Source organism: Cydia splendana, chromosome 25 (assembly GCF_910591565.1).
Source record: "Cydia splendana chromosome 25, ilCydSple1.2, whole genome shotgun sequence".
Lineage (NCBI taxonomy): Eukaryota > Metazoa > Arthropoda > Insecta > Lepidoptera > Tortricidae > Cydia > Cydia splendana.
In genome coordinates, this window is record NC_085984.1 from 7619753 (window position 1) to 7634613 (window position 14861).

The 14861-nt window shown below is 39.3% G+C and overlaps 1 protein-coding gene across 1 annotated transcript in view; it reads right to left on the bottom strand.

Annotated features, from left to right (window-relative positions):
• LOC134802778 (uncharacterized) overlaps positions 1–14861 on the bottom strand; it is a 94623-nt gene that overhangs the window by 13125 nt on the left and 66637 nt on the right. The window contains exon 3 of the mRNA XM_063775481.1: positions 7738–7833. Within this exon, the coding sequence (XP_063631551.1) occupies positions 7738–7833 (96 nt within the window). The remainder of the gene's footprint in view (positions 1–7737; positions 7834–14861) is intronic.

The following is a 14861-nucleotide window of genomic DNA, read 5'->3' on the forward strand; positions in this document are numbered from 1 at the left end:
TCGCGTCATAGTTGGTGCACAGACTTCGAATTCAGACTATACCAGTATTACTGCAACAGTTATTGCAGTGTGACATTACTGCCAACTGCATTACTGCCGTAAATGTCAAATTTAATATAGGGACGCGCACGGCGTTGGAGGGTGTGCCATCTTGTGGCCTGAATCGGAAACGTATGTGCACATGTACATTGCCAAAGCAAGTGCTACCATCTACCGTTCTCGTCGGTACGTTTCCTTGTGCATAGTAGGTTAGGAAGCATAAACAACACATTTACGCCTCGCGCCAAAAATCTGACGGCTCCTATGCTGCCCCTATAGTTCATGCACGGGGCCAGGCGTGGCTCACTCCGCGATTTCGTCGCTTTGCTACAGGTAGCTAAAAGTACATCCGTTCCACACCAATTTTGGTGGCTATCCATAAGCCGCGCGTGGCGCTGTCGCCACCTAGCGGCCATATCTGTCCTGATCGTAACAAACGCGTTTTGTTAGAGAGTGAGTCTTCTGTACCTAGTACCTACTATTATTTATTCTGTGACGGGGCCTATATATTTCCCGATAAAATGCCCTTTTGTCAAAATCGATATGTTGCTGGCCGGGTTTTTGGCACAAATGCTGTCGGAACTCGGCAGTAACGTCTAAATCTGGCACCTTAAGCTTAGACTGACTCTAACAAGTACCTATATGTAGGCAAGCGGCCTAGTGTAAGGACACAATAGACGGAAACATCGCGACCATCATATACGTGCTAGTGTAAAAAGCAAGTGAAAGTGGTCCTAATAGTCCCGCTTCTCAGAGAACAATGGTTGTATGTATGGAAATGTATGGATCAGGGGTATGGAATATGGATGTGTGAAACAATTGTTCCAGCATGTAACGAAGAGCTGGGTTTTTGAAATATTATTCTGGTAACTATTTTTCAAATTTAATCAGCTTTCGGTTTGTCTAAGTAGTCATGTCGGTAAAGACGCAAAGTTTTCAATCTCTCCCCCCCAGCTCAAGGGCTACGGCCGGGGACTTTTGATATGTTCACCTCCTAACTAGTCCAAACAGAGTTACGGAGTCAAAAATTGTGTTCCTAATAGCATTTCCCTTTACAACTTTTTTTGAGCATTCGTTGGCTGACCTACTGTACTAAAAAGGGGGCCTACTGATTACCAGTTCGCCGGACGATATCAGCCAGTCAGTTAAACGCAAAATTTGACAGCTCTGAACAACTGATAGGCTGATATCGTCTGGCGAACTGGTAATCTGTGGGCAGAGCTGTCAGTAAGCATCTAACGGAATTATTAACAAAACCTATATCTCATCCTGCACATTGACACGTTGTTGAGCTTACATTTAAGACTGACACCTGAATGGTAGCCAACCGACATGCCAGCTGACTACGTGGGAGCATTGTACAGGAAATAGGTAGGTTTAGGTATAGGTAGGTACGCTGGCTATGGATGAGGTCTTGGTGGCTCAGATGCCAGAGCTTTGGAGTATCGATCCAGATGCCGTGAGTTCAAGTCAAGTCTCACCCAAGACAGTAATTTATCCACTTTTAAATTAATTCTAAGCTTAATAGCATCGTTCGCAGACGTTTCTGCTAGTTAAAAAATAAAATTATTCATTGTTCGTTTTCATTGTTCCTTGAGATTGTATGCTTATTTGTGTATTCTTAAATTACTTACTACGTTGTTCTTACCTACCTTTTTATTTTATTAATATTTTGTTTAATGAACCTCCGGGTCTGTTTGTATCACCTCTCAGTTTCTGTACATTGTGTACAACGTATGTAATGTTTATTATGACTGCTTGTGTTCTAAAAAAAAAAAAATAGGTAATAGGTACTCTTAAACTGGACAAGTGTGAGTCAGACTCGCCCACCGAGGGTTCCGTACTTTTTAGTATTTGTTGTTATAGCGGCAACAGAAACACATCATCTGTGATATTTTCAACTGTTTAGCTATCACGGTTCATGAAATATTTAGTGTGCAGTGATTTTATTGTTTCCCAAAAACACATATCGCAACGCATCTTCGCGCATTTAAAATTAAAATAATGGCCGGATAGGCCGGATACCGGATAGTAACCGAATATCCTGTGCATCTCTAGTTATAATTAAGTTTGCAATTAAATATAGGTATCTAATATGTAATAAACGGACGACTGACCTCGATTATTAAATAACCTACTGTTTAAACAATGACCCAGGTAATGTTAACTAATTAGTTTGTTTTAAAAACACGTGTTGCACGGAGTTATGAAAAAAGTTTTCGAAATAAAAAGAGCTTATGTCATATCATACTTCACAATAAATGTATATGTACATATATCCCTAGTAGCATTTTCGTTGGGGCCCACGGTGCCAACGGTAGGGAAAACGTTGGGATGAGGTTCGTTCCGTAGCCAACATTAATTTTGTATTGGCCCACCATCGCATTTACCAACATTCGCTGTGGCACAGATGCCCAACAATGGGCCTTTGTGTATTTTGGTACCGTTGGCTAAACAACGATAATATTCGTTGGCCCAATGATGACATATATCGCATTTACCAACATTGGCAGTGGCAGTGATGCCCAACAATGGGCCTTTGTGTATTTTGCTACTGTTCGCTAAACAACAATAACATTCGTTGGCCCAATGGTGACGAATACCGCATTTACCAACATTGGCTGTGGCACGGATGCCCAAAAATGGGCCTTTGTGTATTTTGGTAACGTTGGCTAGTCAAGGATATCATCCGATGGCCCAATGATGACAAATATCGCATTTACCAACATTGGCTGTGGCACTGATACCCAACAATGGGCCTTTGTTTATTTTGGTAACGTTGGCTAATCGACGATATCATCCGATGGCCCAATGACGACTAATATCGCATTTACCAACATTGGCTGTAGCATTGATGCCCAACAATGGGCCTTTGTGTATTTTGGTAACGTTGGCTAATCAACGATATCATCCGATGGCCCAATGATGACTAAAATCGCATTTACCAACATTGGCTGTGGCACTGATGCCCAACAATGGGGCTTTGTTTATTTTGGTAACGTTGGCTAATCAACGATATCATCCGATGGCCCAATGACGACAAATATCACATTTACCAACATTGGCTGTAGCATTGATGCCCTACAACGGGCCTTTGTTTATTTTGGTAACGTTGGCTAATCAACGATATCATCCGATGGCCCAATGACGACAAATATCGCATTTACCAACATTGACTGTAGCATTGATGCCCAACAATGGGCCTTTGTGTATTTTGGTAACGTTGGCTAATCAACGATATCATCCGATGGCCCAATGATGACAAATATCGCATTTACCAACATTGACTGTGGCACTGATGCCCAACAATGGGCCTTTGTTTATTTTGGTAACGTTGGCTAATCAACGATATCATACGATGGCCCAATGACGACAAATATCGCATTTACCAACATTGGCTGTAGCATTGAGGCCCAACAATGGGCCTTTGTGTATTTTGCTACCGTTCGCTAAACAACGATTACATTCGTTGGCCCAATGGTGACGAATACCGCATTTACCAACATTGGCTGTGGCACGGATGCCCAACAATGGGCCTTTGTGTATTTCGGTAACGTTGGCTAGTCAAAGATATCATCCGATGGCCCAATGATGACAAATATCGTATTTACCAACATTGGCTGTGGCACTGACGCCTAACAATGGGCCTTTGTGTATTTTGGTACCGGTGGCTAAACAACGATAACATTCGTTGGCCCAGTGAGCACAAATATCGCATTTACCAACATTGGCTGTGGTACTGATGCCCAACAATACCAGTTGAGTTTGCTTGTGGCGTCACTAGATGGCGTTACTGTTTCCAAACATCGAAGTTATAGTTATTTTCTCGATTATTCCGGATATAATCATAATATTTTTTTAAAGTAACTTATAAATCTAATAGCTATAACTATAAAATTTATACATAAATTTAAAAAATTGTATTTTACCAACATTTTCTCAATTTAAATCTCAAAAAACATAAATCTCGCTTACGAAGTTTCGAAGTGCGGTTAGTATATATACAAAATAGAGTGTATAGTAAGTGTACTTGCTTCGGCAGTACATATACTAAAATTGGAACGATACAGAGAAGATTAACAACAACTGCTGCCTAGCCTAGGGCCTTCATGTGGATACAACCAATGCCTACCGTAGTGTAATTGTAATATTTATCAGCAAAGGCCCAACGTCGTATTACACAACCACTTACTTAACGTAGGGTAACTGTAGGACTCGTAAACAAAAGCCCATTACATAATTAGACTGTAGGCACACTATAAATTACACAACTATTTACCTACGGTAGCATTGTAAGAATCCTACACAAGGCCCAACGTTAAAGTTACAATGTTGGCCCTTTGTGGGACAAGCTGTGTTGGGCCTTCAACCTGGTGCACGACTACCTACCGACCTACCTGAATTGCCGTTGGGTAATTGTTGAATTTGCAAACAGAAGCACAACGAAAAAATTGCCCTTTTTTATTTTTTTTGCAGTTGGCCCTACAGCAAGCCATACGGCCAAATGTAACAATTAACCAACCATCAAACAAATGTGTATAGGCCCAACCACGGCCCAACCAAAACCACCACCGTTGAATAATAGTATGATTTATTTAAATAGGCCCAACGAAAAAATTACTCTAATGGCCCTCTGTTGGGAATCTTCGGGAGGGCCTTTGTCGAGGGCCCTCCAGCAAATCGTACGGCCAAATGTAACAATTAACCAACCATCAAACAAATGTGTATAGGCCCAACCACGGCCCAACCAAAACCACCACCGTTGAATAATTGTATGATTTATTTAAATAGGCCCAACAAAAAAATTACTCTTATGGCCCTCTGTTGGGAATCTTCGGGAGGGCCTTTGTCGAGGGCCCTCCAGCAAATCGTACGGCCAAATATAACGGTTGCCCAACTAATACGTAAACAAAGGCCCAACAAAATCCCTACAAGAAAATGCTATTAGGGATGTAGGTATACACTGATTTAAACTTTCACGATTATTAAACATTATCAAACTACACAACGGGACTTAATCGCGTATTTAAGTTTTAAGATTTACCTCCGACGTTTCGAGGACGGCGTTGTCCCCGTGGTCTCGGAGAAGACTGGCTCAAGTTGACATCAACATCTTCTAGCCGCGCGAGTTTTTCGAACTACCCGCACTTGGTCTTGTTTATCAGTTTGAACGTTTTGCGCACTAGGGATGTTACTCTGTCGACACACAAACACTAACGATATTCGGTGATGTCGGCGGGTAGTTCGAAAAACTCGCGCGGCTAGAAGATGTTGATGTCAACTTGAGCCAGTCTTCTCCGAGACCACGGGGACAACGCCGTCCTCGAAACGTCGGAGGTAAATCTTAAAACTTAAATACGCGATTATGTAGGTATAGTTCGTATTTTTTAGCATTAGAAAAAGACTACGCGAACTTGTCGTGTCTTTTACTTGAAAAACGCTTTTTAAAAATCAGTAACTATAGCTGGTCAAACCAATTTGTCAGTAAATAGGAACAAAAAAAACTATACCCATCCTTTTCTTTTGGGTGCTAGTACTAGTGTAAGACAAAGATAGTATGATTCTCTCTATCTATGTTTGAAATTAGACAGTCCTTTGACACACTATATTACCAAAGCTATTACCTACTTATGAAAACAAAAGAATGTAGATAATCGTATAATGATTCATAATTGTTACATATTTGCCGCCGTGACTTATTTTTCAAAAGTGTTTTTCAATAAAAAGACACGTCAAGATTGTTTAACTTTCTTTTAATGCTAAAAATACGAACTATATTACAAACATAAGCGTGTAAAACGGGGTACCGCTTATTATTTATTACTCAACTGAGAAGTCAAGTAAAAACTAAGTAATTACAAGCCAATCAACACTTCACAAATTCGTAAGTTTTTTTTTTATTGGAAAAAGGTAAACATTTGACCACAATCTCACCTGATGGTAAGTGCCGATGCAGTCTAGGATGGAACATGCTTGTTTCAAATGTCAAAACTGCATATTGACATTGTGGTTTTCGTTACTCGGTTATGCAGTAGGGCATGCCGATGGAAATGAAATGCGGTTTGACCCGTTTGCCTACTGTTTGTATGATTTGCTGGTTTAACTTTTAGGTTAATAGATGTAGCTAATTTGAATGTAAATAAAAATAAAAAGATGAGTGTCACACTGACCACACGATCGACCTCCTTATCATTCACAACGTGTAAAATTATGTTTTAAATTTACCTCCGACGTTTCGAGGAGCGCGTTGTCCCCGTGGTCTCGGAGAAGACCCATATCACTCACGATTGATTACATTTAACGATTAAGTAATCAGGTCTATTACAAATTTCATCTAAGCTTATTAATTGTTAATATTAAGGATGACTCTCGTTAAACCGGGCCGTGTCCGGGCCGGAGCTTCCGGCGCATGGTTTTCTATGGAAAGCATTACGTGATCGCCTGTTATGTCACATTTCACACTGACATATCTAATCCATATTATCGTTTCTAGATCTATTAATTGACGTAAGTATATTAAAGTTCGAATCGGGCCGATAGAAAAGTAAGCGCCGGAAGCTCCGGCCCGGACACGGCCCGGTCTAACGTGAGTCATCGTTTCAGTGATATTTCAAATGTCAAAACCAAATATATAAGAACTACGGAACAATTTGGCGAGATCAAACCAATTCTAATTTCGCCTCAGCAAATGGTTTGTTAAATATAATTGTAATTAATATCCTGTTAACGCTGACGGAGGTTTGACAGGCTCATGTCAAAGTTTGAGAAGCTTTTAGCCTATGCTCTAAGGGGATTATTTTAATCATTTAACTTAACGCCTACACTTTCGGTTGCATCAAACCGTCTGTCACCGTTAGAGCGTTCGCTAAATTTTATTGTATGGGAAGTTTCATAGATCTCGGCTGCTTGACGTTGATCAGTCTGTTAATTGTGGTTGGTGCAACTGGCCCTTAATATAAGCCTTATAGATTATGTACAAAAGAAGGTTTTGGCAGGAAAATATATTTTTGGTACAAGCTTTTATCGCTGACTGTACATTTAATGGGACGCTATTATAGTGTGGGGTCACTCTAAGGGCCACCCCACATCATCATTGTCTTTTGAGCGTCGGCGTTGGGACAACGCTGCGTCGAGCAGCAGCCATAGAGTTGACTAGACGCCGACGCTCGGGAGACGCTAGTGTGGGGTATTTATAGGATGACTCACGCTAGACCGACCCGAGCTTGGGCCGAGGCGTCCGACATGTAATTTTCAATTACTGCTGATCGGTGATCACGTGGTTTTCCCATAGAAAACGAAGTGCCGGCACAGAATAAATAATAGTACTAGGTACAGAAGATTCACTCTCTAACAAAACGCGTCTGTTACGATTAGGACAGATATGACCGCTAGGTGGCGACAGCGCCACGCGCGGCTTATGGCTAGCCACCAAGATTGGTGTGGGACGGATGTATACTTGTAACTGCCTGTTGCAAAGCGACGAAATCGCGGAGTGAGCCACGCCTGGCGCCGGAAGCTCCGGTCCGGCCTAGCTAGTTAGACCGGTCCGTGACCGGGCCGGAGCTTCCGGCGCATCGTTTTCTATAGAAAGCACCACGTGATCAACTGTCATGTCATAGAAAAGTAAGCCCCGGAAGCTTCGGCCGGACACGGCCCAGCGTGATTCATCCTTAAGTAGCTTCAGTTAAGGGTTCTTACCTTTGAGCTGGTCGAGGTATGAGAGCTGGCGGTCTCCATCCATTGGCACTGTAACCTTCATCACTTCGGGCGTGCATTCTATCTGGGACTCGGAACCTGTTGACAACAATTAAAACATTAATTTATCTTCTTACATATACGATGTAATTTAGCAGGTGACTGTTTAATATGTGACTTTATCCATGAAAAGGGACCTTATTGTCGATGGCGCTTACGATGCTCCGATATAAATACAATGCCGCGCGATGCTGTGCGGCGTAAGCGCCCTCGGCAATAAGGTCCCTTTTCATAGATAATGCCCCATATGACGTTAGGATGGCAATGTTGATGGTAGGGTAATTTGCCAGTAACTGGCCACTGTTAGTAATTAGCCACCCTAAACTAAAAAAAACCGGGCAAGTGCGAGTCGGACTCGCGCACGAAGGGTTCCGTACCATAATGCAAAAAAAAAAACGAAAAAAAAGCAAAAAAAAAACGGTCACCCATCCAAGTACTGACCACTCCCGACGTTGCTTAACTTTGGTCAAAAATCACGTTTGTTGTATGGGAGCCCCATTTAAATCTTTATTTTATTCTGTTTTTAGTATTTGTTGTTATAGCGGCAACAGAAATACATCATCTGTGAAAATTTCAACTGTCTAGCTATCACGGTTCGTGAGATACAGCCTGGTGACAGACTGACGGACGGACGGACGGACGGACGGACGGACGGACAGCGAAGTCTTAGTAATAGGGTCCCGTTTTACCCTTTGGGTACGGAACCCTAATGAATTCTATTCGCCTATGAACAAAATTCATTTTAGTATAAGACGGCTAGTTATTGAAGGCTGGCCAAGTTATTGAAATATACAAACAAAAATTAATTCTGTTTATAGGTGAATAGAATTCATTTTTAGTTTAGGGTGGGTGGCCAATTACTAACTGTGGCCAGTTACTGGTGAATTACCCTATTATATGTGACGTCCCACGGTCAAAGGTACCTTATGGCGGGTATGGAGTTATGCATACCCCAGTAATCTACAATAAATAAGCTATCGATAACACAAAAGATCAACCTTCTAGGTTGCGTAGTTACAGAGATATGATTTTTTGAAAATAATGTTGTGAAATTAGCAACTTTACGATAGAGAAGTTTTAAGTTTAGCCGCCTAAAAAACTATGTTCCTGAAGTAAGTTACATAGTTGACTACAAATAATAATACCTTATATATGTGAGATTAAAAAAATATTGCGACTTGTTCTGTAATGCAAATAGAAACTTTTGATGTCGACTGATTTATGTGTATACTAGCCAATCTCTTGAAAATAAAGTTTTATTTCATTTTCACGATTGATTGCAATGAGCTCTCAAGATTTAAATTCTATCTATTAGAAAACGACACTGACAGACAGTTTAAGCAAAAAACAATACCGATTTAGAGGTGAAAATGTATTTTCTGACTTTTTCATATAAAATCACAAAATTGAATATTTTTACTTTTAATGTGACACACAATCAATTTTTCTGAGCACATATGAAAGAAATTCTGTCATTCAAATGAAATAAATCCTAAAACCCCAACTAAATACTATATTTAACCCCTTATGCCACTTTAAACTTACATAACAATAACAGTATTTGCTCCATACATTTACGAAAAGGTACCTTATGGAAATAAATCTAATAATACATCACTACAAAATATCAATCATATTACAGTTTATCTTTTATGAATAGAAAATATTAATTTACATTAAACTGCCCCAAATTTAATTAGTTCTTCGTCATAATAATCTTAAAGAAGACCAATAATTTGTATGTAATGAAAAGGTACCTTGTGATTAAGTTACATGATGAGGCATGATGATGATGGAACAGTTAGGATAAACTAATAATATTTTGGGGTTAAGATGGTATAAATCGTCTATTTCTTATCAATAATATATTTCGGTTGCTATTGAAGATAAGCGGCATTGAGGTTCAATGACCTCAGATATTCCATAAGGTAATGCGTCGGGTATTGGCATTTTTCAGCAAACCAATGGCTGATTTACTGCATGCGACCAAACCAAATGAAGATTATTCTAGTTAAGAAAGACTTGACGAGAGTAACTTTGGTATAATAGCAGGCTACTTGGATTTGTGATGTCGGTCTATGTACGGTTATAATATTTGCGAGGCGCCCAAACCAGAACTGAAATTATCAAATTAGTTTTGCAGAATGCTAATACAGTTCTCTACCAAACTTCTTTTCCCGTATTGACTAGTTTTTTTGGGAATTTTCAATCTTTTTTCCATAAGGTACCTTTTCTACTAAACTCTGAGACGACATTACTAGGCTTATAACTAACTTATAACAAAAATAAAAACAGGTAAACAAACGTTACGCATTAAGGTTTCAGATCACACAATAAAAAAAAATTGAGCATTTTTTCACCTCTTTACAAAACATTTCATATCTCCGAAACTAGAAACCCTCATAAGGTACCTTTTCCCGTGGAACGTCACATATTATCTTTATCATTTTTTAAACTCTCGGGTCTTTTGAGCACGGTCGTTTATAAGGCTTGCGTGGGGATATAGATCCAACACGTAGAGGCCGTTTGGAGAGATTTGATGTCATGTTGTACAGTCTTATCACTGTACATGCATTTCGGAATCAAATTAGCTGCGCGTACATGTAGTACATGCTATACGTGATTGTAATCCGTATTAGAGTCGCACGTTCTTCACGTCCTGTCGAACAGCAACTCTAATGGCGGAAACATAATAAACGATATAAAAACCGCTGTACAAGCAAGAGAGACATAGACGCATCTTAGGTTCCTGAGAAGGAGGGTCACTTTACTTACTTGTAGCTTAACTTACAATATATCTACGTCATTATTACAAGTGCTCTTTGCTGTGCTGCCCACCACCAACCCACCCAGGCTCCAATTTCACCACGGTGACAGGTGCGACAATTGTAAAACATCACTGTTGCTGACGTCACAGGCATCCATGGGCTACGGTTACCGCTTACCATTGGGCGGGCCATATTCCTGTTTGCCACCATCATTGTTTTATTTAAAAAAACTTTATTATATCGGAAATAAACAGATATTTCTCTTGCTAAGTTTATGACAATTGTCACAAGAAACACTACAATTGTCACGAAATTCCGACATATACCTCATTACCTGTCAAGAATTACCTACAATTCTTCTAAATCTTGACAATTGTCAGAAACTTCGCAAAAGAAATATCTGTTTTTTTCCGATATAATAAGGTTTTTTTAAATAATACAATGATGGTGGCAAACAGGAATACGGCCCGCCCGATGGTAAGCGGTAACCGTAGCCCATGGATGCCTGTGACGTCAGCAACAGTGATGTTTTACAATTGTCGCACCTGTCACCGTGGTGAAATTGGAGCCTGAAGCTACTGCTACTAGTGTACCAGCTAACTGGCTGCTACACATGTGGAACGCCTGCAGATCATTATCATAGTTATAATACGCAGTAATGCAGCGACATCTGAACGTCACTTTTATTGTCTCCTAATAGAAACCAAACAGTTAACATTTTGATAAGTAAGTACGTATAAATAGATAATAGAAAATAATTCAGCCTATATACGTCCCACTGCTGGGCACAGGCCTCCTCTCAAGCGCGAGAGGGCTTGGGCTATACCTAGTCCCCACGCTAGCCCAATGCGGATTGGGGACTTCACATACACCTTTGAATTTCTTCGCAGATGTACGCAGGTTTCACCAAAAAGCTAGTGGTAAATATCAAATGATATTTCGTACATAAGTTCCGAAAAACTCATTGGTATGAGCCAGGATTTGAACCAGCGACCTCCGGATAGAAAGTTGGACGTCATATCAACTCGGCCACCACCGCTCGGAGATAACAGAAAACACAAAATTAAATGTACCTAACCATAATAAATAGCAATCGGAGTAGTATTCAACAATACCTAACCAAAACACACTCTGTCAGTTCGTTTTAATTTCAATCTTAAACCTATCGCAATAAATGCTAAATTATTTAAAATCACACTTTCTTCACATGGTCACATATTTCCGAGCACCTCGCGCGCTCAGATTCGCTGACGCTCATTATGCGCGGCGCGCGCGCCGGCCCGGAACGGGCATCGAACCGGCACCTAATCACTGCGCCTATGGCTACCACGAAAATAATGAGCCATGAAAACATGAGGTATTCGCTTTTTGTACTTGGGTTTGACACGCGCAGAAAGTTCATAAAAGCCTATAGAGTATAATCTGTATCTTTAGGTATTTAAATAAAAGTAAACAAAGCATTTGCACATTTTCGGGTAGATATAACATTTAGGTATTGGTTAACCAACCAAATACAAAACCGCCATGATCTGTCACTGAACGACCTGACTTTAATCGACATTATTTGATCATGTAATGTTTTCATCTACCCTCAACTGGCTTAAGGAGCCATTTGAGGGTAGATTTTGTTTACTTTTATTTAAATACCTAAAGATACAGAGTAAAGCTAGATCGAAAACCCCCATATAGCAAATTTCATCGAAATCGTTAGAGCCGTTTCCGAGATCCCCGAAATATATATAAAAATAAATAAATATACAAGAATTGCTCGTTTAAAGGTATTAGATAGATATATAGATATGTCCCTTTAAATTTTTGACATAGTTACGTAATGTGCCAATTATCGCACTAGTGCGGTAAAGTAGCACCATATATGCTGTAATGTTCATAAAAGCTTAAGTTCTGACAACAGAATGAGTAATAGTTGACAGAGCGTTAGCGTAGGTCTCCGTTTCAGCTTGGGCAAAAATGATTTCGTATGTCTGCATGTTCTCCTCTACAGGTCGCAAACCTCAACCGATTTTCGTGAAATTTTCGATGATACAAAGCAGAAAAATTTAAGAAACAAAAATTCCGTAAACTGATGATAATATATAGCGCAGTTTTTGGCTAAAACGTATACAGGGTGGCCAAAAAATAAGTGCATTCCCGTTGTCAGGGAGGTTTTGGGATTATACTGAGCAACTTTTACTATGGGACCAACCCCAAAATCCACTCTGTGGGAGGATAATTTTTTTTTTCGCGATTTCGGGGTTCCAAATTACATATTGAACTTATTGACCATAGTTAGTAGTACTAATACTTATGTACTACATTTATACTGACTTAGGTTGGGTGGGTTTGTGGTTCTCAAAAAAATACCTACTCCAGAAAATAGCTAATTACATGATCTACACATCTCGAGCGGTCACGGCCGACGGAGCCACGGGCCGCAACTAGTATGTTACTTGAACCGAGAAATACTCCACAAAAACCACATTTCCGACAAATCGGACAACTTATCCTAAATCGGACACAACTTGTGTAACTTACAATGTAAATACAACCATATTGTGAATAGATAAAGTTGAGATTGGATTGAATGTTTTTTTGGAGTTATGTAGAAATTGTAAAAAGAGGAGAAATGCTCTTATAATGCTGTTATCAAGATTTGTTGGTATATTAGTATTGTTATAATGTTTTGGTAATAGTAGGCTTGGTGTGCATAAGTATATGATACTCGTATTAGTATAATTTTAGTACCGTAAACTTAACTATAACACCTGATTATAGCAGTGGCGGTGCATAAAAAATATTCGAATCCAAGCGGGAATTTTGCGTGAAATGTTTTTAATAATCTTTAAAAAAAATACAACCATCAAAGATTTGTCATTTGCATAGAATGCTGTTTTGCTGTGTAACTAGTTTTTTTTTCTGTGAAATAAACTTTTAAGTTAATTAAGTTACGTTAGTATTTTTTTCTGATCGTTTATACATATACTTACCTACTATGTGTCAAATACACGTTTATGTATTTATTTTTATTTTCCCTCAACGCATTTTGTACATAGTCGAAACAACTTAGGGGTCATCCATTAATTACCTACATCACACGTTTAGGGGGGGGGGGGTCAAGAAAATGTGACGAGGGGGAGGGGGGAGTCACAAACTTTGCACACATTATTTAATTCGCTGTACAGTTAAATAACAAATTTATGGAAAAATTATTATTTTGATTCGTTTAATTTTCTTTCCTAATCAGGTTTGGGTTATAAATTTACTAATAATTCTTTTTTCTTAAATATTTTGATAAAATATCAATAATAGGTAGGTACAACCTACTTAATTGAATTTGCAGATTTCGTTGAAATGTGACGTCACACCAGGAGGGGGAGGGGTTTGCCAAATGTGACCAAGTGTGACAATGAGGGAGTGAGGGGCAAAAAACCTAGAAAATCGTGTGATGTAATTAATGGATGACCCCTTAAAGATTTAACGTAGAAAACCCTACAGAATGCCATCCAAACTATCCAAAGCCGTTTTGGTGATACAATCTCAACCCGGCACCAAGACGGCATCCATTGTAAAGTAGACATTTTATCTCGCGGACGACTGGATTCCCTCTATTATGTGGAAAGACAATATTTTACGTTTGGCTTCCTAGGGAGATAACGATGGTGTAAGGAAGAGGAATGGCGCTTGATGTATTGTTGTATAAACATAGTTTAGACTAGAGATGCCCCAAATAGTTTGAATACCGAATATTCGGCCCCTCTCTCGGCCGAAGCGCCGAATATTCGGCGACCGAATATTCGTCATAACATGCGAACATTTTGAGTCACAATCATTGTGAAAGCTGTTCGCCAACAAAGCGCGTTTGCTACTAAGATATATTTTTGTTGAACAGAATTAATGAATGTAGTTAAGAGTCAAGTCAATCAATTAAGGCAATTAGACCCATTAATAAAATAAAATATTTTATTATCAACAAATACTCAAAAAGGTCTTCACAACTTTCCAAGAATACATTTTATATATTAACTATAGTTTTTGGTTATTTTTATTGCGTAATTTTTCTTTTTAGGTTGGTGCAACATATGTTGTATGCGTTATACTCGTCAACGGGAGCTGTTTGTGGAGACTGGTCTGTTTAAGCTAACACGAGCTATATATTATACTTACTAACTTTACGCCTCATTCTGCTCTCGTATGTTTCTTTTCTCTTAATGAATGTGTTAATTATACAGGATTTTGACTCTCGGATACATCTCTAAGGATAATTTGTTAAACTATAATTATAATCTTTTAGTTCTGACACCT